The sequence below is a fragment of the Ahaetulla prasina genome, chromosome 2, assembly GCF_028640845.1.
Source record: "Ahaetulla prasina isolate Xishuangbanna chromosome 2, ASM2864084v1, whole genome shotgun sequence".
NCBI classification, from domain to species: Eukaryota; Metazoa; Chordata; class Lepidosauria; order Squamata; family Colubridae; genus Ahaetulla; species Ahaetulla prasina.
In genome coordinates, this window is record NC_080540.1 from 91,006,339 (window position 1) to 91,033,342 (window position 27,004).

Sequence of the window (27,004 nt, forward strand, 5' to 3'; positions counted from 1 at the left end):
TTAGCAAGCACTGCAGACACTTAAAGCCAGGAACTGTGGCTTGCTCCTAAGGGGCAAGGAGTCTTTTCAACACCCTGACCATCGGTCTGTTGCCAATTTCAGTGCAATCCAAGAACTTCAGTGTGTTTGTACAGCCTCCCAGTTTGGTCCAAGGCCAGGTCCAGTCCATTCTTTGTCTCCTCTGTAATTTCTTCACCACCCTCTATCCCATTTCTTCAATACCGTCAATCCATTTACATACAAGCCTTCCATTTTTAATAAACTTTACTCTCTTCGCTTTTTGCTCTCTTTAATTGTTTAATGTTCCGTATCCTACCAAATAAAACTCTGCTCAAACATCACTCAACAACAACCCAAACTGATGCTGGTTCAAGTATGTATCTAAAAGGATGCCATTTTAACACTCCTTTTTACCTCCCCCTTTCTCTCTGTGTATGTGTGTGTGTGTGTATGTGTGCATAGATACCTTAACAAAAGGGCCTTGAGGAACAAAAGAAAACATGGTGACAAGTGATTAAGCAGTGCCCTCTGCCGGGCAACTGGGAAGTCTCTGCAAACATAGTCACCGATCCCTTAGCACTCTTATGATCAAAAATGTTGCAGTAGACAACATTTGCCAGTGTCTTTATTGCCTGCAGCCTTTTTTTTTTTTTTTGCATTACAGTAGACAATGTTGTCAGACTAACTTTTTTTTTGGTGGCAGGTTCTTTTTACCTCTAGAAATCTGACATTTGCAAAGGTTCTCTTGAGATATACTGTACTAGAAACTGCAGTCTTACTTAACATTTCCTCTTTTGGCATTCATAAAGGATACAGTTGCACAGCCCATCTACAAATTTACCTCCACTGCCACATGTTTGGCAGTTGTTGGAAAGGAAGAGGTCAGATGGAAAAAATGCTGGAATCCAGCCCAATAGGGAGCCTTTTGTCTAAACTGTGATATATAGCTAGTAATGTTCAGGACTTGTGAATCAGCATAACAACATGCAGTACCTACTGAGGAATGTCACAGAGTGCTGTGTGTTCTATTAACACTAACTCATGACACTATGGCATCCACGCAAACACGGTAATTTGTGGGGTAAAAGCACCCCTTGAAATCTTTTTTTTTTAAAATTTGAATTTATATCCCGCCCTTCTCCGAAGACTCAGGGCGGCTTACATTGTGTTAAGCAATAGTCTTCATCCATTTGTATATTATATACAAAGTCAACTTTTATTGCCCCCAACAATCTGGGTCCTCATTTTACCTACCTTATAAAGGATGGAAGGCTGAGTCAACCTTGGGCCTGGTGGGACTTGAACTTGCAGTAATTGCAAGCAGCTGCTGTTAATAACAGACAGACTTAGTCTGCTGAGCCACCAGAGGCTCATTGGATTACAATTGATTTTCTTCTTTTTTTTTTAAATGAATATAGTACTAGCGTCTATCATGACAAAACAAAGGAAACTTCATCTCCAGCCATTGCAGATATTGATACAGTTCTTCTTCAGAGAAGAAGATGGTGGCTTCACAATTAAAATTGTGCCCAAGACTGATTGAAACTGTAAAGGGAGTGCCTAAGCCTGCCTGGTGATGTAGAAGAATGGCTGCTTACGCTGGAACAGGTTCATAGAGGCTCCTATCTGGCTAAAGTCCTGCTGTCTGTCTTCTCACAGGCTCATTTTCAAAGGGCATTGCTGAAGGAGAAGTGGACCCTTCCTTTGGCCCTCTGGAAGCAATACGACTCTCCATCCAGACTGACTCTCCTGTGTGGATAATCTTGAGTGAGGTAATTGGCCATTCTGGTCAAGCTATTAAATGAGGAGGGGGGTACAAACACAAACTGTTTTCTCCCATAGGGTCCTTTCAGTTCTAGCCTTATCTGACTGCACAATAAGGAGGAATTGTTTAACCATTCCAGCCATGCACCAAAGCATCTAAAATTGCATCTCTTTATCTCTTAACACACAAAGTTTCCAGTCAAGACTAGTAAATGCCACTGCCGTGGGCTTGGGACAAGTGCAAAAGTCAAGGTGTCGAAATGGAGGCCTCAGTTGCTGTGGTTACCTGGGACAATTGTCTCCAGGATATATAGGTAGTCCTTGCTTTCCACTTATTTAGTCACTGTACAAACTTATGGCAGCTCTGGAAAAGGAGACTTACAACCAGTCCTCAAAGTTCTGACCATCCCAGCTCCCCCATAGTCATGTGAATGTGATTTGGATGTTTGGCAACCAGCTGGCACTTATGAAGGTTGCAGAGTCATGTGATTGTCATTTGCCTTGACTTTCCCTGCTGGCTAGTTAATGGGGAACGTGGCAGGGAAAGTAACAAGTCACTCTTCTTCGCAGCCTCCCTCACCTGGCAGAAGCCACTCCCAGCCCCACTTCTCTTCCACCACTGTCTGACTGCTGGCCTTCTTGTAAGCTGACCGGGACTTAGTTTACAACCCACAGTCCTCGCTTAATAACAGCAATGTGAAGTGTTGGGATTGTCATAGCTAAACAATGCAGTCACGTAACATTGCATTTTTCGTGTCACTTAGCAATGGAAACGCTGGCCTCAATTATTGTCAATAACTGGAAACTATCTCTGTGTATCGAACTGGTATATAATATATGTCTCACAGACATTCTCTACAACTGTAGGTAGATGTTTGATCTATGGTTGCATTCATAGACCAAATGTTATTTCAGCTTTTAAATGGTTATGAATATGATGAACCTCCAAGGAGTTAAATGTAATCTTGCTTGTTTCCTTATTTTCTAAGATAATGATCACAGGCATAATTTATGAAGAAAGATTTAATAGCAAAGTTAATAGATGACACGTTTACTCAAACAATGCCATAAACCGGGAATTCTTAAAGTGTACGTTATAACTCAGTGGGTGGTCATGAGCAAATTAGAGGAGTGGTGTCCCAGTTTTCTGGGTGGCCAGAAGTTGAAAGGTAGAAAGACTGGGAGTGCAGCTTCTCTAGAGCTCTGATTCTCAGGGAAGGTGCCTGTGCTACAGAGATGATCAGGAGGAGCACTTCTTTGAAGCCAGAAAGAGAGCATGATATTGAGCTCACTACTTTGGAAAGCTGCTGGTAGAAAGAACATGCTCACAATTACTTCTGATCTACTTCTTGCTGGGCAGCTACTTTCATGCCAACATGAAGGCATAGGGTGGCCGGAGTAGCAGGCAGACCCTGCTCAGGAGCCACCACACATCAAGTCCCTACATCTGTGGAGAACAAGATGTCTAGTGTCCCAGGAGAAGATGTCTAGTGTCCCTTGTCCTCTTTGCCTTGGCACCTCAGCCACGTTTTCCTCCAGCATTTGGTAGTTCTTTTCCAGTCTTCCTCCCTCTGCCAGTTTCAGGCCTTGGAACCTTCCAAAGCTGACACAGTTGCCATCCTCCTGCAGCAAAAAGGAATCCAATCTCTGCTTTAGAAAGTTCTTTTGCTTTCCAAGAAAAGCTCTCCGGATTGTTGCTCGAGATTAGAAGGAGCATCCTAAGATCCATTTCATCCAATGAAGTCACTAAAGCCATTGGGACTTTATAACTATAGTCTACAAGAATATCCCTTATCTTTGTTTCTTAACTTTGAAGATTCTTATTAAATTGATAATCAGGAAAATGGCAGGAAAGAATATTGTCTTCAAGGACAAAATTTTGGTTGCTCACTCCCTGTGGCATTTACATCCAGTAATTTGTTGTCGGGGAAGTGCACCGTTTCTTAGGTGCAGCCTCATCAGCTGCCATGCTGTCAGAGGCTACTTTGCCTTCAGCAGCAGCTTCCCCTCCAAGTGTTCCTAGCAATGTTCCAATTCCATTATATCCAGATAGCTGACTGGAGTGATGGGAATTGGCATCTGGAATGCACGCAAAAAACCCATGCAGCTGGAGGAGAATTCATTCTTTCAACAGCTATTGGGAATCTAATAATATCGGTAGTAAGATTACAACACTTGGGGTTACCAAGTTGCTCTTGATAGTCTATTAGTGTTTTGTTGTTATAGTCACAATACCATAAAGTTTAATACAATAAAATTTAAGAGTCACACCTATAACTTAAACATCAACGACTATAGGAAACATACTACATTTTAAGGCCTTAAGTAAATCAGGGCGTCATATTAAGCCATTGTGTGTTTCATTTGGGTGGTTACGTGAACCACCCAAATGACCCATAACCACTGTGGTTTATAATCATAGTTTATGATTCAACGTGTTCTGCAAACAATCAGTGTTTGGATCTATTTTAGGGTTTACAGTAACCACATAACTTTGTCAGACAATGACATCCTTCCATATCATGCAGAAAGCGATAACTTGTAGTTTGGACAGTAGATTTGTTATACAACTTATTCTTTTGTAAGACAGATAATTTATAAGCCCAAATGCTGATTGACTGAATTCTGATCAGTTTTCTTTTGCTGTTCATGTACTTTCAGATATTCCTGAAAAAAGCGGACTGATCTTGAAGATACAGGGAGTAATATATCCAATGGCTTTCTAGCTCTTCCATTCTTCTAAGACAGTGAAGATGCATCAGAATGAGTGGGCTACTAATGAAGCGAAGCTAGATGCGTAAAGAGCACCTCCTGCCCCAAGAACAGGAAGAAAAATCTTGTGGTGAAATTTGGGAGAACCTTGGGAGTTTTCTTACCATTCTTAAATGAGGAAGAGAAGAATTTTTAACACGTAGGTGCTGGGACTCAATTACAAGAAGCACCATTGCTGGCTTACCTTACAGTCAGTTGCCTTTGCAGCTAGAACACGAACATAGAAACAAATAAGGATTCTAGGGATGAACTTTCTGTGTAGAAGGTTTTTTTTTTTTTCCTCTTGAGTAAGAACCATGTTTTTCCTATATTTCTTTCTTCCTCCCTGAACATTAATCCAGAATGTATCATTAAAAGGTACATTTAGAAGTGCAGGCTTATGGAATGTGAAGCTAACAAAAAGGAAAGTTGAGCACTTATGGAAAAGAATCAAGATGTAATAATACTTGACCTCCAAACTTTCAAGTAACCTTTGCTATGTCCACACCTGAAAACAAAGTGCAAAGGAGGACCATTCTTAAAAATTGCAGAGATGGTAGATGGCAGGGATAAAAAAAAAGAAATAACATGCAGGAACCACCCATGGTTGAACATGCCTCTTTCATAAATACAGATCATGTTAAACTTTCCGGTCTCTTCATGCCTTGGGAATCGGTGCAAAGTTTATCCTTTTAAATCCATCTCTCTGTAATGTACTGGTTGATGTGAATTTTAAAAAAGAAGAAAACTTTAGGTCAATTCTCAAAGGATAGGGGTTAGAGTTTAAAACAAAAACCCGATGTCGCTAACTATACACTGGAATGCATTATACTACTTTCATGTGCTGTATTTTTTTATTATTGGATACATTTGGTTTTTTTTCAAGAGTGTGTGCTTGCGTGTGTGTGAATACACATACACTCACAGACATATATATATATATCTATATATATATAAAGGTACACTGTAGAAAGTGTTTTACTGCATTTTCCTTAAGCAATCTGACAAACTGAAAATATTTTGCAGGTATATTATAAGTATGTGAATGATTTGTCTTTTTGCATGAAGGTATAGCTATAGCCAAGAGATATTTTTGCAAGGGGGAAAACCTCTATTAAAAGCAAACCTTAGCCATTTCCTCTGCATGCCAGTGTCTGTGCAATACGAAGAATATTAGCATACTGGGCATTTTACTTCCTTAAAAATACCCATTATAAACTAGAAGATAGGTGTTTTCCCCCTAATAAATGTTTTTATAATTTATAATTCACCTTCATCTTTCCTAGGCCATGAATTTGCATAATTTTACTTAACCAGCAGTCTTGCTGGATCCAATTGAATGCCCATCTCATCTTCTGTATTGGGCAGTGGGAAAAATTTTCCGCTTGGATTGCAGAACATTTATCTGACATGAAAGTTACTAATCTTTTCAACCAATTTAATCAAAGCAATCTAACAGGCCTATAATTTACTGAATCTTTTAGATTGGTCACTTTTCAGTTCTTTGGTAAGATTTTAAAGACCTGGATCATATTTTGTGAGAAGAATTGCAACTTTACATTTGGTATCTTTTAAAACTCTTAAGTTAATATTGTCTGAATCTAGTGATTTCTCCAAGTTGTCAAAAAGATCTAGAAGTACAATTCCCAGCTTAACATCAAGGGATGTCAGTATACTTCTAGGCATCTTTAGGCCACTCACTAGTCTTTCTGTTTCAGTTGACATTTTATATTTCCAAGACATTATTTTAATTAAAAGAAATAGGAAACTGGCATGCTCTGAAATACACAGCTATCTTCCAGAATCACTTTTATTTCTAAAAACCTTCTGGGCCTCAAATCGATATGAAAGGACAAATATGAATAGACGCACGTAGCATACAAATGGCAGGTGGTGATTTGGTAGATCAGAGGCTTGTGCATGCTTTGTAGCAGATACTCAGTGGTGTGATTTATCAGTAATGAGACTGATCAATATAAATATGGGCTGCTGTAGTTTAGACCTGCTGAAGCCAAGGGCAACCCCTTATAGAATGAATTATGACCAGGATATGACTTGCTGTCCCCACTAAAGTTGGTTCTTGGATTTTGACAGTTCTGTTCAATGATCATTCAGTTATGATGGCGCTGAAGAAAGGGGACTTACATCTAGTCATCGGGTGTTCTGGTCATCGCAAGTTCCCCCCAATTGTATGATCACAATCTGAGCGCTCAGGTGCCCAGCTTATGATTGCAATATTGCAGTGTGCTGTGGCCACATGATCTTCATTTGCAATCTTCCCTGACGGCTTCCCACAAGCAAAGTCAAAGGTGAAAGTAGCAGGGAAGGCTACAAGTCACTCCCACTTCTTTTCTGTTAAGAGTCCTTCTGCAAAGGATGAGATCCCAGGAATCTTGTATTCCACAGTACCCACCTACCCACCCATGTTCCAAAGTGCCTGCCAGCCCACCTATGTTCATTAGCATCCACCTGCGGCATTGCTTGCGTAGAATTTCAGTCACCTGAGTCCTCTTTTAATGACCCGCATAGCCTCTGGGTTTGCTGTTGCTTTCATAACCACATCACTCAGTTATAGGAATTCCAATCCTAACCACTATTACAACCCAAAGTACATCCTATTGCAGGAAAATGACTGCCCTGTTTGAGTTGCATCTACTTTTGGATTCAGAGGCAATAAGGACACCAGTATGAGTAATCAAGGTTTTATTCCAAGGTAATATGAAACACAAAGGAGAAAACAATCAAATACAATTTACAAAGAGCATAATACTAATATCTAAGAAAGATGAAGAAACCTTGCACTCCTTCTGTTAGTCAGGAAACTTCTCCAAGTCAGCAAGTGTACATTAACTCCCAGATTAGGCCTGTTCCACTCTACAACAGCTTCTGACTGGTTTATATATAGTAGATCATAGGTAATAATCACACCTATATACAATATTTCTGCTCATCTCTGCCAAGGACAGGGTGGATTGGTATATTTTATCACCGTGGTCTACCTGTCCTTGCCAAAAACAAGACAAAATTTATCTTTTATCTTCTCTTATCCTTGAAAGGCCACACTAAGGACAATGAGTGCCTTGTTTACATCAGGTGATTCTAGCTGAGAACAGAAAAGAGTTCTCCCACTAGTTTAAAGTTAGCTGATTTAATGTGCTAAATACTCAAATGCATTTCACTGTGCAGCTATTATATGGAAATACAGAATTTGGCACACATTGCTACTCATTTCTACCTTGCCAATCTCCCAGTAGGACCTCCATTACCTCTGCACATTAGCTTAAGCAAAGCAAATGCTTTCTTGGTCATGGCACCCAACTGCTCCTTTAGAGGATGCTATAACTTCAGGAGTCCCAAAAGTGCTTTTCAAAAGACAACTGGATTGCTTTGGTTTTTTCCTTGAAGACATTTCACTTCTCATCTGAGAGGCTTCTTCAGTTCTTCAGTTCACTTCAGTTCTGAACTGAAGAAGCTTCTTGGATGAAAAGTGAAATGTCTTCAAGGAAAAAACAAAGTTGCCTTTTGAAAAGCACCTTTGGGACAACCATAACCTGGACAACCGAGAATCTCCATATAAATCTATGAATTCTCAAGTTGCCAATGTGCTCTTTCTGTGGCTTAACTTCAGTAAGCTTTAAAACGTTACAGCCACAGAAAATCTTGGCTTCTAAATTAGCAGTTGTTCTGCTTGATTCTGAGCCCGTTTCTCCCCATCCAAATCCTGATAGCCTCCCGGTACTGCTCAGGACACCTTCTGCATCTTCAATTTGCTCCAAATGGAGATGTTCACGTGGGATCATCTGTATATGGATGGTACCACATTGTGAACTCCCATGGCTTCTTCCAACTTCATATAGTAGTAAAGAGGATAGGGAAGCCCCAAATCACTCCATAATAGAGTGTCCTAGGACCTAACTCTTCCCTCACCAGACTGGATCCACCCCAGTACGCGGGGCTATAGTTAAAATAGTACCTATAGTTCCCAAAAGTGTAACTATTTTAAAACAATATGAATACAAGAGAGAAAAGAATATAATCAAGACAATTTTTTGTTTTGTTTTAATGACCCTGTAATCCCTTGCATCGGGTTGGAGTTGGGGTGACCAAATGGAGCTGAGCATTTATAGGGCCAGATGCCATTCCTGATGCCTACACGGAGCTCACAGCAAATATTTTCTCTTTGCGCCCACAGAGAGAAATATCTGCCGCTACCTAGGATTGAACTCACAGCCTCCTGATCGTGAGGTGAAAGTCAGTTAGAATTATAATGAAGACAAAATCAGCTTAATAATTGAAAAATATGGTAAAAGAGTAAATCTTTTCATCCACTTATTCATATATAACCTCATTCCTGCAACTGGATGTGTCTGTTCTGAGAAAAGCCCAATAAGGGTTCTTTAAAAGAAACCTCGGTTTCATCCATGGTTCCTAACTATCATTTCAAGCTAGTTTGACTCAGACTTAATTCTGGTTGTCTTTCAGTAGACTGGATCCCAGGAGCATAATGTCTTAATACAAGACTTTGATTCCAACTGCACTGAATCCAGACCTTGACTGGCTCTCTTGATGCCTCATGTTTCTTGTTCAAAGCATCATAGATTATGTATTATTCAGAATTTTACTTTGTAACTATGTCTGTTACAACTTAACAATTTTTTTAAGCACAGGAAATATGCTGTATTTTTTGGAGTATAAAACACACCTTTTTCCCCCAAAAAAGAGGGTGAAAATCTGGCTGCGTCTTATACTCCAAATGTAGCCCTGCCCAGCCTCTCAAACAGAGGCTGAAAAAAGCCTCAGAAATGAAGCTTCAGAGAAAAAGCCTCCAAACAGACCTTCAGGAAAAAAACCTCTGAAAGGAAGCTTCAGAAAAAAAAGCCTCCGAAACAAAGCTTTTTGAAGTTTCAGAGGCTTTTTTTCTGAAGCTCTGTTTCAGAGGTTTTCAGAGGCAGAAAAAAAAGTTTTTTCTGAAACACAGTTTCAAAAGTTTCAGAGGTTGAAAAAAAAAGCAAGGCACAGAGCTCACAACCAAGGACCCTGTTGCTAAAATTCAGCTCTAGGAACAGCTGATTGGGGGTATTCCGGGAGGCTGATCCACCCTCCAATCAGATTTTTTCTTATTTCCCCCCCAAAAAAATTAAGGTGCATCTTATACTCTGGTGCGTCTTATACTCCGAAAATACGGTAACAATACTACTGTGGAGAAAACACATAGGAACATTAACAGAAAACAAAATTACATTTCTAGAAAATTATAGTTTGAAAAGGCTGATGTGCAAAACTGCTTTTATTTCGGTGGGAAAAAGGAGAAATGAAAGTTTAAAACTAAGGCGCAAATCATCATTTTGTCAGTTGAAAGGGATGAATGGCTGATTTCAAAGTACTTTTGAGGAATCAAAAGTATCGCACAAAATGGGCAAGTAATCCCACCATGGACAAGCCAATAAGAATGAAAAGAACTCCAGTGCTGAAATACATGGGGCCCAATCTGTGCAAATAGGAAGAAAAAACAACAACGATTAGAGTTAATTGAGGCTGGTCGTTGCCATAGTAATATCAGTGTTCTCACAAATAGCTTCCATAGTAACTTGGTAAATAGACAGAGACAAACCCTGCAGATACAAGCTGCATTACTGGGGAAGGATCTAGTAGAATTAATTGACTGACTTGCACCTACTAGGTGTTGTAGGATGGTAACAGTCAAACTGTACCCACAGCTTTGATTCTTCCCCCCCCCCCCGACGTAACCTCTCAAGTCCAGACATTCATCTTTCCAAATTCACTAAACATGGGATGGCCTTGAGATGATCTAGAGATGCACAATTCAGTACCTTATCTTCTTGGACTAACCACAGAAGGATAGGCAGTTTCTGGTGGTTTCTTAAAATATTATAAGAGGAAATGATGTAGAAGAGGGGTGGGGAATTATGGCCCCTTTATGACTTGTAGACTTCAACTCCCAGATTCCTGAGGAAGTTGAAATCCACAGATCATAAAGGGGCCATAGTTCCCCATCGCTGATGTGGAATGAAAGAGATGTTCCAAGATGCTGTATTTTCTTTGTCTTAATTATCAATGAAGAGCTTAATCTGTGTACCCTCTGAAAGCTCATGGGGTAAATATAAAATTAATATATTCCTGGGGGCTACTTAGGAGACAAGAAGTTAGAGGAGGAAAAAAACCACCTACATAATTTGTTTTATGCAAGGGATAGTTTTTGTATTGGAAAACATCTTACATTGTGTTACCTGCCTTTAGCCTAAAGCAGTCATGTTCAGAGATGGATTTCTGTTGCTCTCAAGGCTGCAAAATCCAGCTTGAACATCAGCAAAATTACTTGTCTGAAAGACAATCTACTTGACGTATTTCACAGAAGGATTACTCACCTTCTTTCAGCAGAATGCATATATCCTCTGAAGTATTGATAGCGAGCATACAGGTAAATTACTCCACAGAATGCAGCCAAAACTACAGAGAAGGCAGTAATCAGTTACTTAGAAAGTTTATCAAATACTAATTTCAATAAGAAATACAACAAAGAGGGGCTTTTTTTCTTTAAAAAAATGTTTTCCTGAAGCAACTGAAGGGCAGGATGCAAGTACAGCAAATCAGGTTTGCAGACATCATCGTTTTTGCATTGACGGAGTGATAAAGGAGGCATAACTGCCACTATTAAATATATATACAGTGAAGGGGGTAGTCCTGCCTTCCTCCAGTTCCCCAAAAAATCTTGCTTAGATAAGCATCCACCAGCTACTTGGAATAGTGGGAACTTTTACAGCTTAAGGGGACTCCCACCAGCCTTGCCTTAACAATGAAACAGACAATAACATTCTGCAGAAGTCATTGCTTAAAAAGATCTTTTGCGACAACTGAGAGCTAATTAATAAAAGAAACCTTAAATCACAATTTCTCTATCAACCTTTATTTTTTTTAATTTATTTATTTCTAAACTGTCTCAATTGCCAAAGTGACTCTTAAGTATACCTTTCTGAAAAATCAGGGGGAAAAATCAAGAACAAAACCAATATCATAAACATATTTGGAAAGAAAAACACCAAGCCTGTTCTTGCTTTGCTGCTTGCTTTGTCAGACTTAATGTAGCCAGGTCTGTGGAATTTAAATCATGTAAAGGAACACTATTATAGAATAGAATAGAATAGAATAGAATAGAATAGAATAGAATAGAATAGAATAGAATAGAATTTTTTTATTGGCCAAGTGTGATTGGACACACAAGGAATTTGTCTTGGTGCATATGCTCTCAGTGTACATAAAAGAAAAGATACCTTCATCAAGGTACAACATTTACAACACAATTGATGGTCAATATATCAATATAAATCATAAGGATTGCCAGCAACAAGTTATAGTCATACAGTCATAAATGGAAAGAGATTGGTGATGGGAACTATCTAGATCCTACCATTATATATTAGCACAACTGTAAAGATTTTTACAGTAAACATTAATTCTTGGCTTCCCATGTAGTTTAAACCTATAGAATATACTACTTATTCTTCCCTACACTTGCCTGATCCAGATGGGGACTGTTTTACCCAAACTTCTCATGAAACATCTGCCAAATCTGAGAGTATATAATAACTGCATACATCAATAGCAATGGTATCTAATTGTACCGCTTAGAGAGAGCTGTAAAAGCACTATGAAGCGGTATATAACTCTAAGTGCGATTGCTATTTCACATATACAGGTAGTCCTCGACTTACAACAATTCATTTAGTGACTGTTCAAAGTTATAACAGACTAAAAAGTGACTTATGACTGTTTTTCACACTTACAACCGTTGCAGCGTCCCCATAGTCACATGATCAAAATTCAGATTGGCAACTGACTCACATTTATGATGGTTGCAGGGGTCATGTGGTCTCCTTTTGTGACCTGACAAACAAAGTCAGTGGGGAAGCCAGATTCACTTAATAACCATGTTACTAGCTTAACAACTGCTGTGATCCATTTAACAACTGTGGCAAGAAAGATCGTGAAATAGGGCAAAAATCACAAATGTCTTGCTCAGCAACAGAAATTTTGGACTCAATTGTCGTAAGTCGAGGACTACCTGTAATCAGTCTTCTTCAGCTTATTCTCAGTGTATTGGTCTGTTACATCATTTACAAATAGTGCATTTTAGATGAACAGTGGAAAGCATCAGATTGGCCATTGATGGCCTTCAGCATTTTGAGGCAAACAAACGAAGTGGGAGCCCCTGTGCAGGTAATACCAAAGTCAGTAGTAGATACTGAAAATACTCCAGGGAAACCCAAGGTACATCATCTCTACCACTGCAAGCGTGAGGCCCTCCTTGATGAAAACTCTACCCGCCTACCAGATTTTAATACTTAACTCTTATTTACAAAGCAGTTACATTAGATAAACATTAACAATAAAAAATAAAAAGCTGTGGAGGGTTTTTAAAAAGTCCTCCAGCTTCTCACTTATTATTCCATATTTTTACTTGCAGAAAGGACATCACAGTTGAGAGATTCTGAATTAGGATTTTATTTCTTACCTTGATGAGAAAAGACTCCAGCCACCCATAAGAGGGAGAGAAATATTGGGAAATATTCTGAGCAATTTGCTCTGATAAAACAAAGAAGAAAACAATCAGATTGCCGCTGATGGAGAAAAATAATTGGGACTGAACAAATCTGTCAAATTTGCTCTGATTCCCATTTTCTTGACCGCTATATGTTCATTTCAGCCCATTTCTGCATCCATTCACAATTTCATCTCAGACCACTATCGACTAACGTGTATACACATTTTCAGAACATTTCTCCTCTCTGCTGTTTTGCAGCCACAATATTTTTGCAACCCATACATTATTTCCTTACTTCTAAAAAGTGGATCTTTTTGTTCCAGGCAAAAAAAAAATCACTATGTTCATGTCCTTATTGCTGAATTGCTTGTCTGGTGGAAGGTAACAATTGAAAATTACTTGTAATTGGTTCTAATAGTTATCATTCTATAGCAGAGTATCTTCTGGCAACAGAAATAAATTGTTACAACAAAGCAGCACAAAAATAAAGTATCACACTGCATACAAGGCAATTAAAGGGTGAAGGAAAACAAAATGAGCTTTGTCTGCTGCCCGAAAGCTAAAGCATTAGTAGACCCATTTGAAGATGGTATTCCCTAGAGGTTGCAGGTTGGGGATGGGGAGGAGGAGGTTCTATTATTTTTTTTAAATGCCATATTCTAGAGTTTATTGCCAAAGCATGTGAAGGCACTCAAAATTGGGTCTCTAATTATAGGTAAGGTGCCACTATAGGGGGGAGTGATCTGTCTGTAAGATCATGGTGTCTAGCATACAGGACCTTGTAGGTGAATAAGGTAGACCTGGGATCTGATCCACCATTTGGCATAAAGGAAGCAGAACTTCTCACTTCCATGTATAGCCTCCTACCTACTTCATTTTATAATACCTGAACTGCAATAGATCGGCTAGAAGGAGTTTCGTTATTGTTTTCTTACTGGATCTGACCTTTTGATCATTTCCTCCCTTCAAGGGAAAGTGGAACAATTTTAACTAACTTTTCCTAGAGGGGGAGGTTGAAAAGTGTGAGCATTTCCAAGAAAAAGGCTTTCCCTAACTATATACCCCAACCAAACCACAAATAAAACAGGAAGCTGAAAACAGAACTTCATCAGATGATCTCTGAGGAAGGATGATCTGGAAAGGTTAATAGCAAGTTAAATGATGTCCAGAAATAAGCAAGAAGTCTGCGTCAGGGTTCCAAGTAACACCCACAACAAAAAAAGACTCAGAGGCTTGAAGTTCCTCAAAGTTCCATTTTATTAGAGATGTCATATTGGCACATCTGGGAAAACCCGAATCTGAAAGTTTCCAGGTTTTCCCCACCCAAAGTCCAAGTTCCTGCCCAGCACCCACAAGTTCATTACATGGTCAAATCAAAACAACGTCTCAACTGGAGATGCCTCCTAGTCACACCCCTCCAGATGCAGGACAAGATGTCCTTGACTCTCTGAGAAAGGAATGTTATTATGATTATATATCACCTTTGCTCCATATAATCCCCCTCCCAGTTTCCCATAGTAGTAAATGTGGCAACCCTGAAGATCCAATGCAAAAGATGGTTTCCAGGCCTGACAGGCCGCCGCTTCCCACCCCACCCCATCAGAAGATCATGTCCTGCAACGAGAGTAACACGGGGTTAATTCAACAGACTAACCAGCTCTTTCTCCACCTCCAGGGGGACCCTTTGGCTTATTTTTCATGGAATTGTTTTACTAGCCTGTCTGCTTTCATAGCCCAGCTTTTAACCCAAGTAGCCTCAGACAAAGGGTATCCTTTCCAATGCATTAAATATTGCAATCTACCTCTATATAACCTAGAGCAGTGATTCCCAAAGTGTGAGCCGCGGCTCCCCAGGGAGCCGCGCTATTGTCATAAGGGCGCCGCGAAATATTCAATTAATATCTGCGCCCGCTGGGTCTAACGCTGATGCGCCATTTCTGAAACGTCTAGTGCGCATGCGCAGTTACAAGTCAGATTTCTATTCGTTTGTTATCACCTTCTCAGTGCTCGCATAAGTTTTTGTTTGTTGGGCTAACTTAATAGTGTGGTGGTTAAGTTACTTTTCAAAAGCTATTTTTCTGATCACCCTAAAATGGACAAATTCTTATTAAACTTGAATAATCAAGATAGTGCTAAATCTATAGACAAAGTTCCACAAACTAGTGGCAAGGGTTCCGAGAAGCGAAAACGTCGTAAATATGACGACAGTTACTTGGATTTTGGCTTTACATCAATAAACGAAAATGATAAAGAGAGACCACAGTGTGTATTGTGCATGAAAGTTTTGGCACCGGAATGTATGCTTCCAAGTAAGTTAAAACGACATTTAGAAACCAACCATTCTAACTTTGTTGGTAAACCTCACAACTTTTTTAAAAGAAAGTTAATGGAATTAAAACAACAAAAAGGCAGCATTTATAAACATATGTCAATACCAAATAATGCTTTGCTAGCATCATACAAAGTTGCATATAGAGTTGCTAAGTGTAAAAAGCCCCATACTATTGCTGAGCAACTCATTCTACCGGCTGCTGTAGATTTAGTGAACATTATGATTGGTGAGTCGGCGGGGAAACTACTTTCAAATGTCCCTTTGTCTAACAATACAATCAGTCGCAGAATTCAGCACATGGGGGAGGATCTCAATGCACAATTAATTGAAAAATTAAAAGGAAGTGAATATGGACTGCAACTCGATGAGGCCACAGACAATAATAAGGACGCACACTTGATTTGTTACGTACAGTTCTTAGATGGTAATTCAATCGTTGAGGACCTTCTCTTTTGTAAAAGTATTACTGAAGTACAAAGGCTCAGGATTTGTTCGAGATCCTGAATATATTTATGGTTGAAAATAATTTAGACTGGACAAAGTGCGTTGGCGTCTGTACTGACGGTGGTCGCTCGATGTCCGGCTCTTATGGAGGATTGCAGGCGCTTATTCAAACAAAGCTCCAGATTCAGTTTGGACCCATTGCATCATTCACAAAGAAGCACTTGCATCAAAGTATATAAGTCCTCCACTAAATATAGTTTTAGAACGTGGTAAATATAGTAAACTATATAAAACACGGCCACTAAAAGCAAGATTTTTAAAAGAATGTGTGAAGATATGGGAGGTGAATACACATCTTTGTTGTACTACTGCCACTCACGATGGCTTTCTCATGGGGTGTATTGTCTCGCACGTTCCAATTACGGCAAGAAATATACACTTTCCTTGAAGAAGAAAAACATGAGTATGCCAAACACTTTGTTGAAACAGACTTTTTGATTAAACTCGCATACCTATGTGATATCTTTGAAAAGTTGAATGTGTTGAATCTCTCTTTACAAGGAGGCAATATGCACATTTTAAAGTTAACAGAAAAGATTTCAGCTTTCAGAAAAAAATTACAGCTATGGAAACTAAAAATTAATGAAGATGATCTTAATGATTGCTTTCCCTTGTTGCACCAGTTTTTAACCTCCAATGAAATCAGTTTGTCTTGCAATTTAAAATCTCTTTTTGAAGATCATTTATCTCAGCTTATCAAATGGTTTCAAAAATACTTTGAAGCAGATAACATTGAAAAATTTACTTGGATTCAAGACCCATTTAGAGCCAAAGCTCCATCAGAATTTACCTCTACAGAAGAAGAATCTCTTATTGAGTTGTCTTGCGACACAACATTGAAGTTAAAATTTGTTAGCATGGAACTTTCTGATTTTGGATATCAGTAAAAGAGGAATACCCACTGCTTAGTTGCAAAGCCCTAAGAATATTAATTCCTTTTGCAACGTCCTATTTGTGCGAAGCTGGGTTTTCGGCAGTCGCGGTAATAAAAAGTAAATATCGCTCAAAAATTAACGTCGAGCAAGAAATGAGAGTCACTATTTCCAATTTTATTCCAAGATTTGAGAAGTTGTGCAGCGAACAACAAGCCCATCCATCCCATTAATAATTTTAAATCATTAAACGATGTTCAATAAATTGTGAATTTAAAGCTTGTATTTAATTTATTTTTCAATTAACCTAACCTTAACGATCTAAAAAGTAGATTTCCAAATCCTTAAAAAGACAAAAATTTTAAAAAAAATCGGATGTACCTATTAAGGGAGCCGCGGAAAAAATCCGAAGTGTTATGGGAGCCGCAAACCGAAAAAGATTGGGAACCTCTGACCTAGAGTCTAAGATCTTTTTTACTTTGTAATGGGTTTCCCCTTGTACCACCATAGGTTTGGGAGGTGGTTGAGCTTGCGGCCTTAATCTGGACCCTATGACTGGCTTCAGCAAACTACAGTGGAAAACAGAATGTACTTTCCCTAGAATGAGGGGGAGGTTAAGCTGAACTGTTACTGGGTTAATTACTTTCACTATTGGGAATGGACCTAAAACTTTGGTCCCAGTTTTTTACTAGGCAGTTTTAGTATTATGTATTTAGTTGATAGATAAACCCAATCTCCCACATGGAAAGAAGATTGAAGAGATTGGTGTTTGTCCGCCTGCTTTTTGTATGCTTCTGCAGCTTCCGCTAGCACTTTTTAGTATTCTCCCAGCTTTCTTCAGTGACTCCATCCACTCGGTCAGGGTCATGGAGAAGAAGGAGGTTGCTCTGGGCAGTTCAGGCATGGGTACAAAGTCCATGATGCTGGTGACCTGGATGGGGGTTAATCTGGTGCTACTGTACATGCCATTGTTGTAAGCCACTTCTGCAAATGGCATCAGGTCCGCCCAGTTCTCCTGTTGGTAATCCACTTAGCATCTTATATATTGCTGCACCATTGCAATCGCTCATTCCACACTCATGGAAAGCTGAGCTAAATCCTTGTGTGGATCCGACCAATCTCAGAAACCCTCTCCAATTGAGCTGAAAATTAGACTCCTCAATCTGAGATGACCTGGCGAGTATTCCATGCAGTCGGTAAATCTGTTTGATTAACATCTTCACCAGTTTTTTCACTGGTTGTAATCCCACACAGGCTGTGAAGTGGGCTTGTTTTGAAAACAAGTTGATTACTGTCCAAATGACTGTATTTCCCCCACTCTCTGAGAGCTCAACTATAAAGTCCATTGCAATCTTCTCCCAAGGTCTGCTGGAGCTAGCCACTTGCTTGAGGAGCCCAGGAGGTTTCCTGGTCTCATCTTCATGGCAGTGCAAATGGCACAGCTTTTCCCGTAGTCTTCTTCATCAGCTTTCATTTTTGGCCACCAAAATTGCCTCCTGGCCAGGTGTAGATTTTTCAAGAACCCGAAATGGCTGGCAGTCAGGAGTCATGGCTGTGCCGTAGCACTTCCAGTCTCAAATTGGCAGGTACATACAGTTTTGATCCTTTCCAAGACAGTCCATCTCTCATGGTCAAGGTTTCTCTATTATCTATGAGCCATGGGTCAGTTGGAATTGCCGTTTTCAGTGTTGCTGTCAGTTTGTCCCGCCCGGGGTCAGGTTGTCACCTGGCTCCAGAGCAAAAGGTGGCTTCCAGGCCTGACAGTCCATGCAGTTCACTCAATATAAATAGAATATATATTCCCTCTGGCAGCATTTTGAACCAATCAAAACCACATTTTGGAGCTGCCAGTCATCTTGTGGCAATAATTCAAAAAGACAATTAGCAAGTGCACAGCTCATTGAAAGAGCCAAAGTCAGAAGATAGTAGGTTGAAAATTCAGTCCATTGATTTTAAAGATAATGTGGGAAGCCCCTCCCCCAAGAATGAAATATTTTAGGGAATATTAAAAGAAGCAGAATATTATATTTCCCCAAAGGAGAAACTGAGGAAAAAAACGAAGGCAGAAAGCAGCCCCAGTCTTCCTGCCATAAGAAAACAGCTTCAAACCAAGAAATTCATTCAGAAAGACTGGACCAATCTATCCATAAACAAAACACTTTCAGCCAAAAGGCTTGTAAAAGACACAAGGCTCACTACAGTACATGGAGCATTTCAATCACAAAACCCCAGACCCCTATAAAGATCCATCCACTCAGCCATTTTGTGAACCATCCCAGAAACATGCTGCTGTCACTGAAGTTTCTGGAAGCCAAATAAACAAGAGACTTTCTTTTCAATCACCCTACTCCATTTTATTTCCAGTGTCTTTCTCCCAGCTTAGAACTGGTTTGGATTTTTCTTCCCACAATAGCAAACAACAAATGTTTCTGTTAATGAACAGATGCAAGGAACTGGACACTTTTATTTGACTTGATGGGTCTGGAGCTGTGTTTCTAACCCGGGCCACCCTCCAGAAGTGTGGGCATCAACTCCCAGAATTCTCAGCAGAGGTCATACTGGCTAGGGAATTTGAAGGCTCCATGTTGGAGTAGGTTATCTGGAACATCCCATATGTGGAACAAACTATGGAAAAGCTATGGAAAGCAGGTTACTTTAGCAAAAAAGCCACACCTTTGAAAACAACGCTCTCATTTCCTCTCTCTCTCTGCTCAGTGCAAATCAGCCCCTCCCACTGACACTTTGGAAAGGAGATGGGTGTTTGCCTGAAATGTGTAGAATGCAGTTAGTTATCACAAAACAGCTTTTTGTTATGAAAAACCTTTATGAGTTTACCTTTTCTCACCAAACACAGTTGGAAATTAAACAGGACAGCTACCATTAAACACACGTGAAAAGTTTTACAATGCTGTTGAATAATTATTTATTTATATCCCACTTTTATTATTTTTATGATTAATTTAAGGCAGTGAACATACCTAATATTCCTTCCTCCTCCTCTTTTCCCCACAATAATCCTTTGAGATGGGTTGGGCTGAGAGTGGGTGACCCAGCCCAAAGTCTCCTGCCAGACTTCATGCCAGGGTAGGATTAGAACTCATAACCTCCTAGTTTCTAGACTGATGCTTTAACCATTAGACCAAAGTGTCTCTAAAGCTTTGCTTCTGAAATTATGTTCTGTCATAGAAAATGTAAGGAAGGAGCACATTTTCTAGTGAAAAGGAGGACATGATAGCATTCACCAAAGCACCAGAAGGCAAGACAAGAAACATTGGATGGAAACTAATCAAGGAGCAAAGCAACCTAGAACTAAAGAGAAATTTCTTAGGAGTGAAAACAACCAGTGGAACAGCTTGCCTCCAGAAGTTGTGGGTGCTACATCACTGGAGGCGTTTAAGAAGAGACTGGAATGCCACATGTCTGGAATGGTATAGGATTCCTGCTTGACCAGGGGGTTGGGCTTAGAAGACTTCCAAGGTCCCTTCAAACTCTGTTCTTCTAAACTTCTGAACATTGTGTTTCATTTTATGTTGTTAGAGAGAATTTTTACAGGCATCTTCTGCTTAGAATGTGCAATATTCTAAAACAGTTTGAACACGTTTGTGGGAAACCAAAACAGAGAAAGAGACCAGAGGCATTCTCCAGGCCTCCCAGTTACTCCACATAAACAATATTTATCAAAATCCTCCCCTTTGTCTAGAATTAGAAGGGTGGCATTTTAATGCCCAATGTTCATTGCAAAACTGCAGTCTGAAAATAGGTTTGTAAGAAAAGTAGAAGGAAGTTGCATGTAGTGGCAAAGGCGTACTTGGAATAAAGAAATCTTTGAAGTGGCTCAACCATGCAGAAAGAATGAATGAAAATCAAACCACAGAGGAAATACATGAAGAGAGAGTTAACTGATTGAGAGGAAGAAAGTTGAGAAAGTCACAATTGGACGGAGTGGACGAGATCCTAAAACAGAGAGAAAAGAGAACTTTTAAAGAACAAAAAGCATGAGGTCACCATGTCAGAAAGCCATGGAAAGCTCTAGCCAATATGTTACTATAAACTAGATCCAGCTGTGCTTTCTTCTCTCCCTCTCCCCATTTCATCTTTTATTTGAGTTTTTCCTTCTTTTATGAACTTTGCCTAACATCATTTACCTTGAAAGGGAATACTTTGTTTCTTCTAAATGCATTTCAAAGGCAACAAATATTCTTTAAAAAAAAAAAGAAAAAGAATTTAACTTACTGTGCTCTGAAGATCCTTTCAAATTCTGGTGGGCCTGAAGTGATGGGAGGAGAGACTTTGAACTTCCGCCGAAAGGTGATCACCTGAATGGCAAAATAGGCTAGATGTGAACAAAAGGTAAAGAGAAGCTTGTTATTTCTTCTGGTGAAGGAAAACAGCTCAGTCATTTGTATCACTGCTCACACTGAATACACAAAAGCAGAACCCAAGAAAGCCTCAGAAGGACCTACAGACATCATTTGATTCTTACCGGCTTCTTCTTCCCTTTCAACATTAATAGGATGGACAAAAGTTTACCTTCAAGTGGTCAAAGTACCCACATTGCCCCAAAAGGATTCTGTTTTACATTGTGCAGATTTATTCTCTTTATTTCTATAGACCTAGTGGTGAAGACTCTTGCCTCCCACTCAGAAGGTGGAGAGTTCAATCCTAGGTAGCAGCAGATGTTTCTCTACTAAGGTGCAAATAAAAAATGTCTGCTGCGAACTCCCAGGTAGGTGTCAGGAAGGGCATCTGGCCAGTAAATCTCATCTCCATCCAGTCGCTTGGACTCCACCCCGAATAGATACTACAGGATCATAAGAAGCCTCCCGCCACTGCCGCTACTAGTTCGCCCAAACCAAGACAAACCGGTAGCAACCCACCACTGCTACAAACTTGCCATTTTTAAAGAGTTAATGTAATTTTAAAAAAATTATTGTATACCAACATTTATGTGATTATGTGCAAATAAAAAGTAACCATGACAAAAATACTGACAAAAGTGTCCCTAGAAACATTAAATCAAGTGTGTGACTGTGTTTCACCTAACATTTTCACTAACCACTTCATACAGTAATATTCACATTGTAGGAACAAACTGCAAGGAACAAATTAAAAAGCTTTGACTCCACACCTTTAAGATCTGCAATCTTCTCTCAGATTGAGAGCAATTCTACAAGACCTGCATTCCACCGTTTGGGAGCGGCAAGCAGCCCTTTAGTAACCTCTAAATAGCAAGTCAGTTAGTAAAATTTTCCAAAACAAAATGCTGAAATCAAAATACCTAAAGGATGCCAGAAAACAATTTGCAATTTGCAGCCTTACACAAATTGACAGTGTGATTTGATCTATACTTCTTTCCACTTTTAATCCTCAAATGGAAATTAAAACCATAGAATAAAAAAAAAAAGATGCCATATTTGAGTATTAAAACCACCACAGAATCAAGCCCAAATAAAAAAGAACATTTCATTTAAAGGTGCATTTTATTAATATGTTTTGAATTGCTGTTGACTGTGATGTGCACAGTCATGTTACACTAGAAAATGTTAGACAAGGTATTGTTATATGTAAGAAGAAGGGAAACAAAAGGATATAAAATATATTATTACACATGGATCAATTACTGTATTGAATTTGAACTTTGCCAAGATATTATAGGAAACATATGGCATATTTCAGGACAGCTTTCCTTATTAACTCCTCTTAGTTGTCACCTGCCTTAAGGAACTTTGTCCCAAACCAATATTCTCCTCACAGCTTCCCTTTTCTTCTTCATCAGTCTTGTAATCTGCTCAGGGCAAGTATGAGAAAGGGCAATAGGAAAATGGTTGTTTTTCGTCCTTTTGGTTCTGCATTTGTTAAACAGCACCAAGAATATTAGGGCCAGTTGTGGGTCCAGCAACTTAGGAAGAACATTTGACCCACTGGAGTGGATCCAAAAGAGGAGTAACCAAGACAATAAGAAACCTGGAAGGAAAAGCTCAGGAGGAGCAGCTGGGGATGTTTACCTTGCAGGAGAGAAGAATGTGTGAAGACTTGATAGTTATTCAATAACTGAAAGGCTCTTATGTAGAACATGGGACAGAAATGCTCAGAATACAGAAGAGGGTGGGTTTAAATAATAAAGAAGTAAATTTTGCCTAGATAGTAGGAAACATGCTAAGGTTAAACTGTTTGGCAACAGAACAGACTGCCTTGGGAGGTAGTGATATCTCTCTTCAGGGCATTTAAATGGTGCGTGACTGGGTAGCCTTTTGCTAAGGATGCCCTGGCAATGGATTTCTGATGTTGAGCAGGCACTTAATGATCTCCAAGGTAAATTCCAACTCTTCCAGTCTATGATTCCATAGAATTATTTGTTAAACACGCCACCCATCTCAACAAAGGTGACTCTAGGTGGCATATAATCATTCAATAAAACTACGGTATAAAACATTAAAACAATAAACAGAAATCTTAAATTTAAAATTAAATTAAAATTAAATTGACCAAGGTGGACAGGAAGGGAGGAGGTGGGGTGACTGGGGTGTTATCTACCCCATTAGCCATCTCCAACATGCCACACTCCTATTGGAAATCCAGGTCAGTTGGCACAACCAGGTCTTCATGCCCTTTCAGAAGGCCAGAAGGGTGGGTGCAGATGTCACCTCAGGGACCACGATGTCCAGAGGGCAAAAAGCCACAGCAGGAAAGGCTCTTCTGGACTGATGGGTTACACAGCTGGACATGCTAGCCTGCCCCACAAGTAGGGCAGGCTAGTCCCATCAGAGTGAAACAGTTATAAAATGGGCAGTGGGGAGAAACAAAGCACATGGCAGAAAAATATTCTGCAATATGAGGGAGGCTGCAAGCAAGGGATGGCTTTTGCATCTCAACTTCACACAAAGAGTTACATTTATCTTACTGAATACAGTACAATAGTTTGGTTTACATTCTGGGGGTTGTCCTCTGCTTAAATCATGTCCCATTGAACTTGAAAAGGTGCTTCATGGAATAAGTTTACATTTAATAGCAAAATGTTTCCTTGATTTTGGGAGAAGTAATTTTTTTTCTAGTTTTGTTCTTGTACTAGACAAACTAAACATCTCTACTACTGGCAATACACAATCCCTGTTTCTATAATCCAGTCTTTGGCTCTTGCCCCGCCAAATAGCTGAAAGAAACCATGAGCTAGTTTTTATTTTATAAAAGGCTAACTCGAATACCCCAAATCATTTTGGCTTTTTGGCTAACCTACTGCTAAATTTCTTATACAATGTATATTTCGTAGCTATTTGAACGACCCAGGCTTTTTGCAGTATGTAAAGCTATATTCAGTTTGTTTCTATAACAGCAGATTTGTTTCTATAACAGCAGATCAGAACAATACAAGAGCAAACAATAGATTTAAACTCAATCTTGATTGCAGAAAATATGACTTCTGTAACAGAGTTGTTAATACTTGGAATACACTACCTGACTCTGTGGTCTCTTCTCAAAATCCCCAAAGCTTTAACCAAAAACTCACTACTGTTGACCTCACCCCATTCCTAAGAGGTCTATAAGGGATGTGCATAAGAGCACAAACGTGCCTACCTACCGTTCCTGTCCTATTGTTTCCTTTCATTATATCCAATTAATATAGTTATCACATACTTATGCTCATATATATGCTTATATATTATATAGTTACTTTCATGCTTATGCTTATATATACTCTTGTGACAAATTAAATAAATAAATAAATAGAATGCATCCCTTACCTTGTTCCAGCACACCCAAAACAGTAACAGTGGACAGCAGAGCTATATTGTGCAACATCTTAATCTTCAAAAGACACCAGGAAAGTAAATCGGCTCAAAGCTAGACACTCCTTGAAACTTCTCTGCTTTTAGTCATAATTCTGCAGTGCTTTCAGTATAATTAGACCGTGGGTGCCTTCATTTCCTCTTTTAAAGTGCTGCTTAGTTAACTCCTTGCTTGCTGGTGCTGTAAAGGGATCCCATCAAGTACATCAACTACGTTTCTCTTTGGAGAAAAGATAAGCCTGTGGCCCCATAAAAGCAAAAGGTTTCTTGCAACTCGCCCTTCTATGACTGGGAAAAGTGATCATCTGAACATTTTATAACATTGCTTATAACTAGCCCTTTTAGGAAGCAGATTGTAAAAAAACTGGTCCATTTCTATGATACCTTTTGGAACATAGTCTAGTTGCTCAACCAATCACACAAAGGAAGTTGAGGAACCAGGCAAAGGGGAAAATAGGGAACAATCTCTCCCCCCCCTCCCCCGCTTAACCTTGTTGTTCTTCCTGGCTAAAGCAATGCAAATTCCATTCAAAGTAGTGTGTGTTTTTTGGGGGTGGTGGAGATGGAATGAAAAGACAGAATATACACATTTGAATATGAGAATGACTAAGAAGTACTGTCTCCCTTTTATGAATGACCTGAAGATAGTTAACCATCACAGAGAAACATTTGTTTAGCCTACCACACAGCTTGATCTAATTTCCTCTTTGGTCATTTTCACTTGTGTCATTTCCCAAAGTTAGTTTGGTCTTCCCCCTCCCCTTCTCTTACACACATTGGCAAAGGTGAGGAAATTGCCTACTTGTCTGAAGAAACTTTACATTAGCCTTTCATGTTAACTGGGATCTCCTCCAATGCTACTTTTGTAATTTCTGCTGTTTTATTTAAGGCTCATCTTTGTGTATCTCAGAGTATTTCTAAACAGTTTATTCTCTCACAGCTTTTGGTCCTTATACCTGTGTTCCGTGTGAAATTTAATTTTATATTAAGGAAGTTGAATCTTCCACTGAAACTTTGGATACTAAGTGGGATGACGGAGGCACGTCTTGTTGAGGTTGTTTGGGATGTGTTTGAGTCTGTGGCTCTCGAGGACGTGGACAGGTTACTGGGGAGGTTACATGCAACCACATGTTTACTGGACCCGTGTCCTTCCTGGCTGGTGCTGGCTACTCAGGAAGTGACACGAGGCTGGCTCCGGGGAATTATAAATGCTTCTTTGTTGGAAGGGGTTTTCCCCACTGCCTTGAAAGAGGCGGTGGTGAGACCCCTCCTCAAGAAGCCTTCCCTGGACCCAGCTATTTTGGGAAATTACCGTCCAGTCTCCAACCTTCGCTTTGTGGCGAAGGTTGTAGAGAGTGTGGTTGCATGGCAGCTTCCCCGGTACCTGGATGAAGCCGTCTATCTAGACCCGTTCCAGTCCGGCTTCCGGTCCGGACATAGTATGGAGACAGTTTTGGTCGCATTGGTGGATGACCTCTGGAGGGGCAGAGATAGGGGTTGTTCCTCTGCCCTGGACCTATTAGATCTCTCAGCGGCTTTCGATACCATCGACCATGGTATCTTCCTGCACCGGTTGGAGAGTTTGGGAGTGGGAGGCACCGTTTATTGGTGGTTCTCCTCCTATCTCTCCGACCGTCGCAGACGGTGTTGACAGGGGGGCAGAGGTCGACTGCGAGGCGCCTTACTTGTGGGGTGCCTCAGGGGTCGATTCTCTCGCCCCTCCTGTTCAACATCTATATGAAGCCGCTGGGTGAGGTCATCAGTGGTTTCGGGATGAGTTATCATCTGTACGCTGATGATACGCAGCTGTACTTTTCCACCCCGGACCACCCCAACGAAGCTGTCGAAGTGCTATCCCGGTGTCTGGAAGCCGTACGGGTCTGGATGGGGAGAAACAGACTCAAGCTCAATCCCTCCAAGATGGAGTGGCTGTGGATGCCGGCACCCCGGTACAGTCAGTTGCAGCCGCAGCTGACTGTAGGGGGCGAGTTATTGGCCCCAATGGAAAGGGTGCACAACTTGGGTGTCCTCCTGGATGGGCGGCTGTCGTTTGACGATCATTTGGCGGCCGTCTCCAAGAGGGCCTTTCACCAAGTATGCTTGGTTCGCCAGTTGCGCCCCTTCCTTGACCGGGATGCCTTATGCATGGTCACTCATGTTCTTGTCACTTCCCGTTTGGATTATTGCAATGCTCTCTACATGGGGCTGCCCTTGAAGTGCACCCGGAGCCTGCAGCTAGTCCAGAATGCAGCTGCGCAGGTAATAGTGGGAGCAACTCGTTGCTCCCATGTAACACCACTCCTGCGCAGTTTGCACTGGCTCCCTGTGGTCTTTCGGGTGCGCTTTAAGATTTTGGTTACCACCTTTAAAGCGCTCCATGGCTTAGGGCCTGGGTACTTACGGGACCGCCTGCTGTTACCTTATGCCTCCCACCAAC

General features: G+C 40.2%; 2 protein-coding genes across 4 annotated transcripts in view; one reads left to right on the forward strand and one right to left on the reverse strand.

Moving 5' to 3' along the window:
* MGAT4B (alpha-1,3-mannosyl-glycoprotein 4-beta-N-acetylglucosaminyltransferase B) overlaps window positions 1-5,349 on the forward strand; it is a 113,429-nt gene extending 108,080 nt beyond the window's left edge. Inside the window, exons 14-15 of one of the 3 annotated variants that reach the window (XM_058173825.1) lie at window positions 1,660-1,772; window positions 4,426-5,349. In XM_058173825.1, coding sequence (XP_058029808.1) covers window positions 1,660-1,772; window positions 4,426-4,449 — 137 coding nt within the window. In that variant the 3' untranslated portion in view covers window positions 4,450-5,349. Of the gene's footprint in view, window positions 1-1,418; window positions 1,592-1,659; window positions 1,773-4,425 lie in introns of those variants that run through there. The other 2 variants (XM_058173827.1, XM_058173828.1) reach the window with 2 other exon arrangements.
* Window positions 5,350-5,948: 599 nt separating this feature from the next.
* On the reverse strand, window positions 5,949-25,076 carry LTC4S (leukotriene C4 synthase). Its single transcript, XM_058173829.1, has 5 exons — window positions 24,523-25,076; window positions 21,017-21,116; window positions 13,046-13,116; window positions 10,902-10,983; window positions 5,949-10,003 (listed from the first exon to the last, which is right to left on the reverse strand). The coding sequence occupies exons 1-5, from the start codon at window positions 24,578-24,580 to the stop codon at window positions 9,910-9,912; spliced, it is 405 nt and encodes a 134-aa protein (XP_058029812.1). The 5' UTR covers window positions 24,581-25,076; the 3' UTR covers window positions 5,949-9,909.
* Window positions 25,077-27,004: the final 1,928 nt, after the last annotated feature.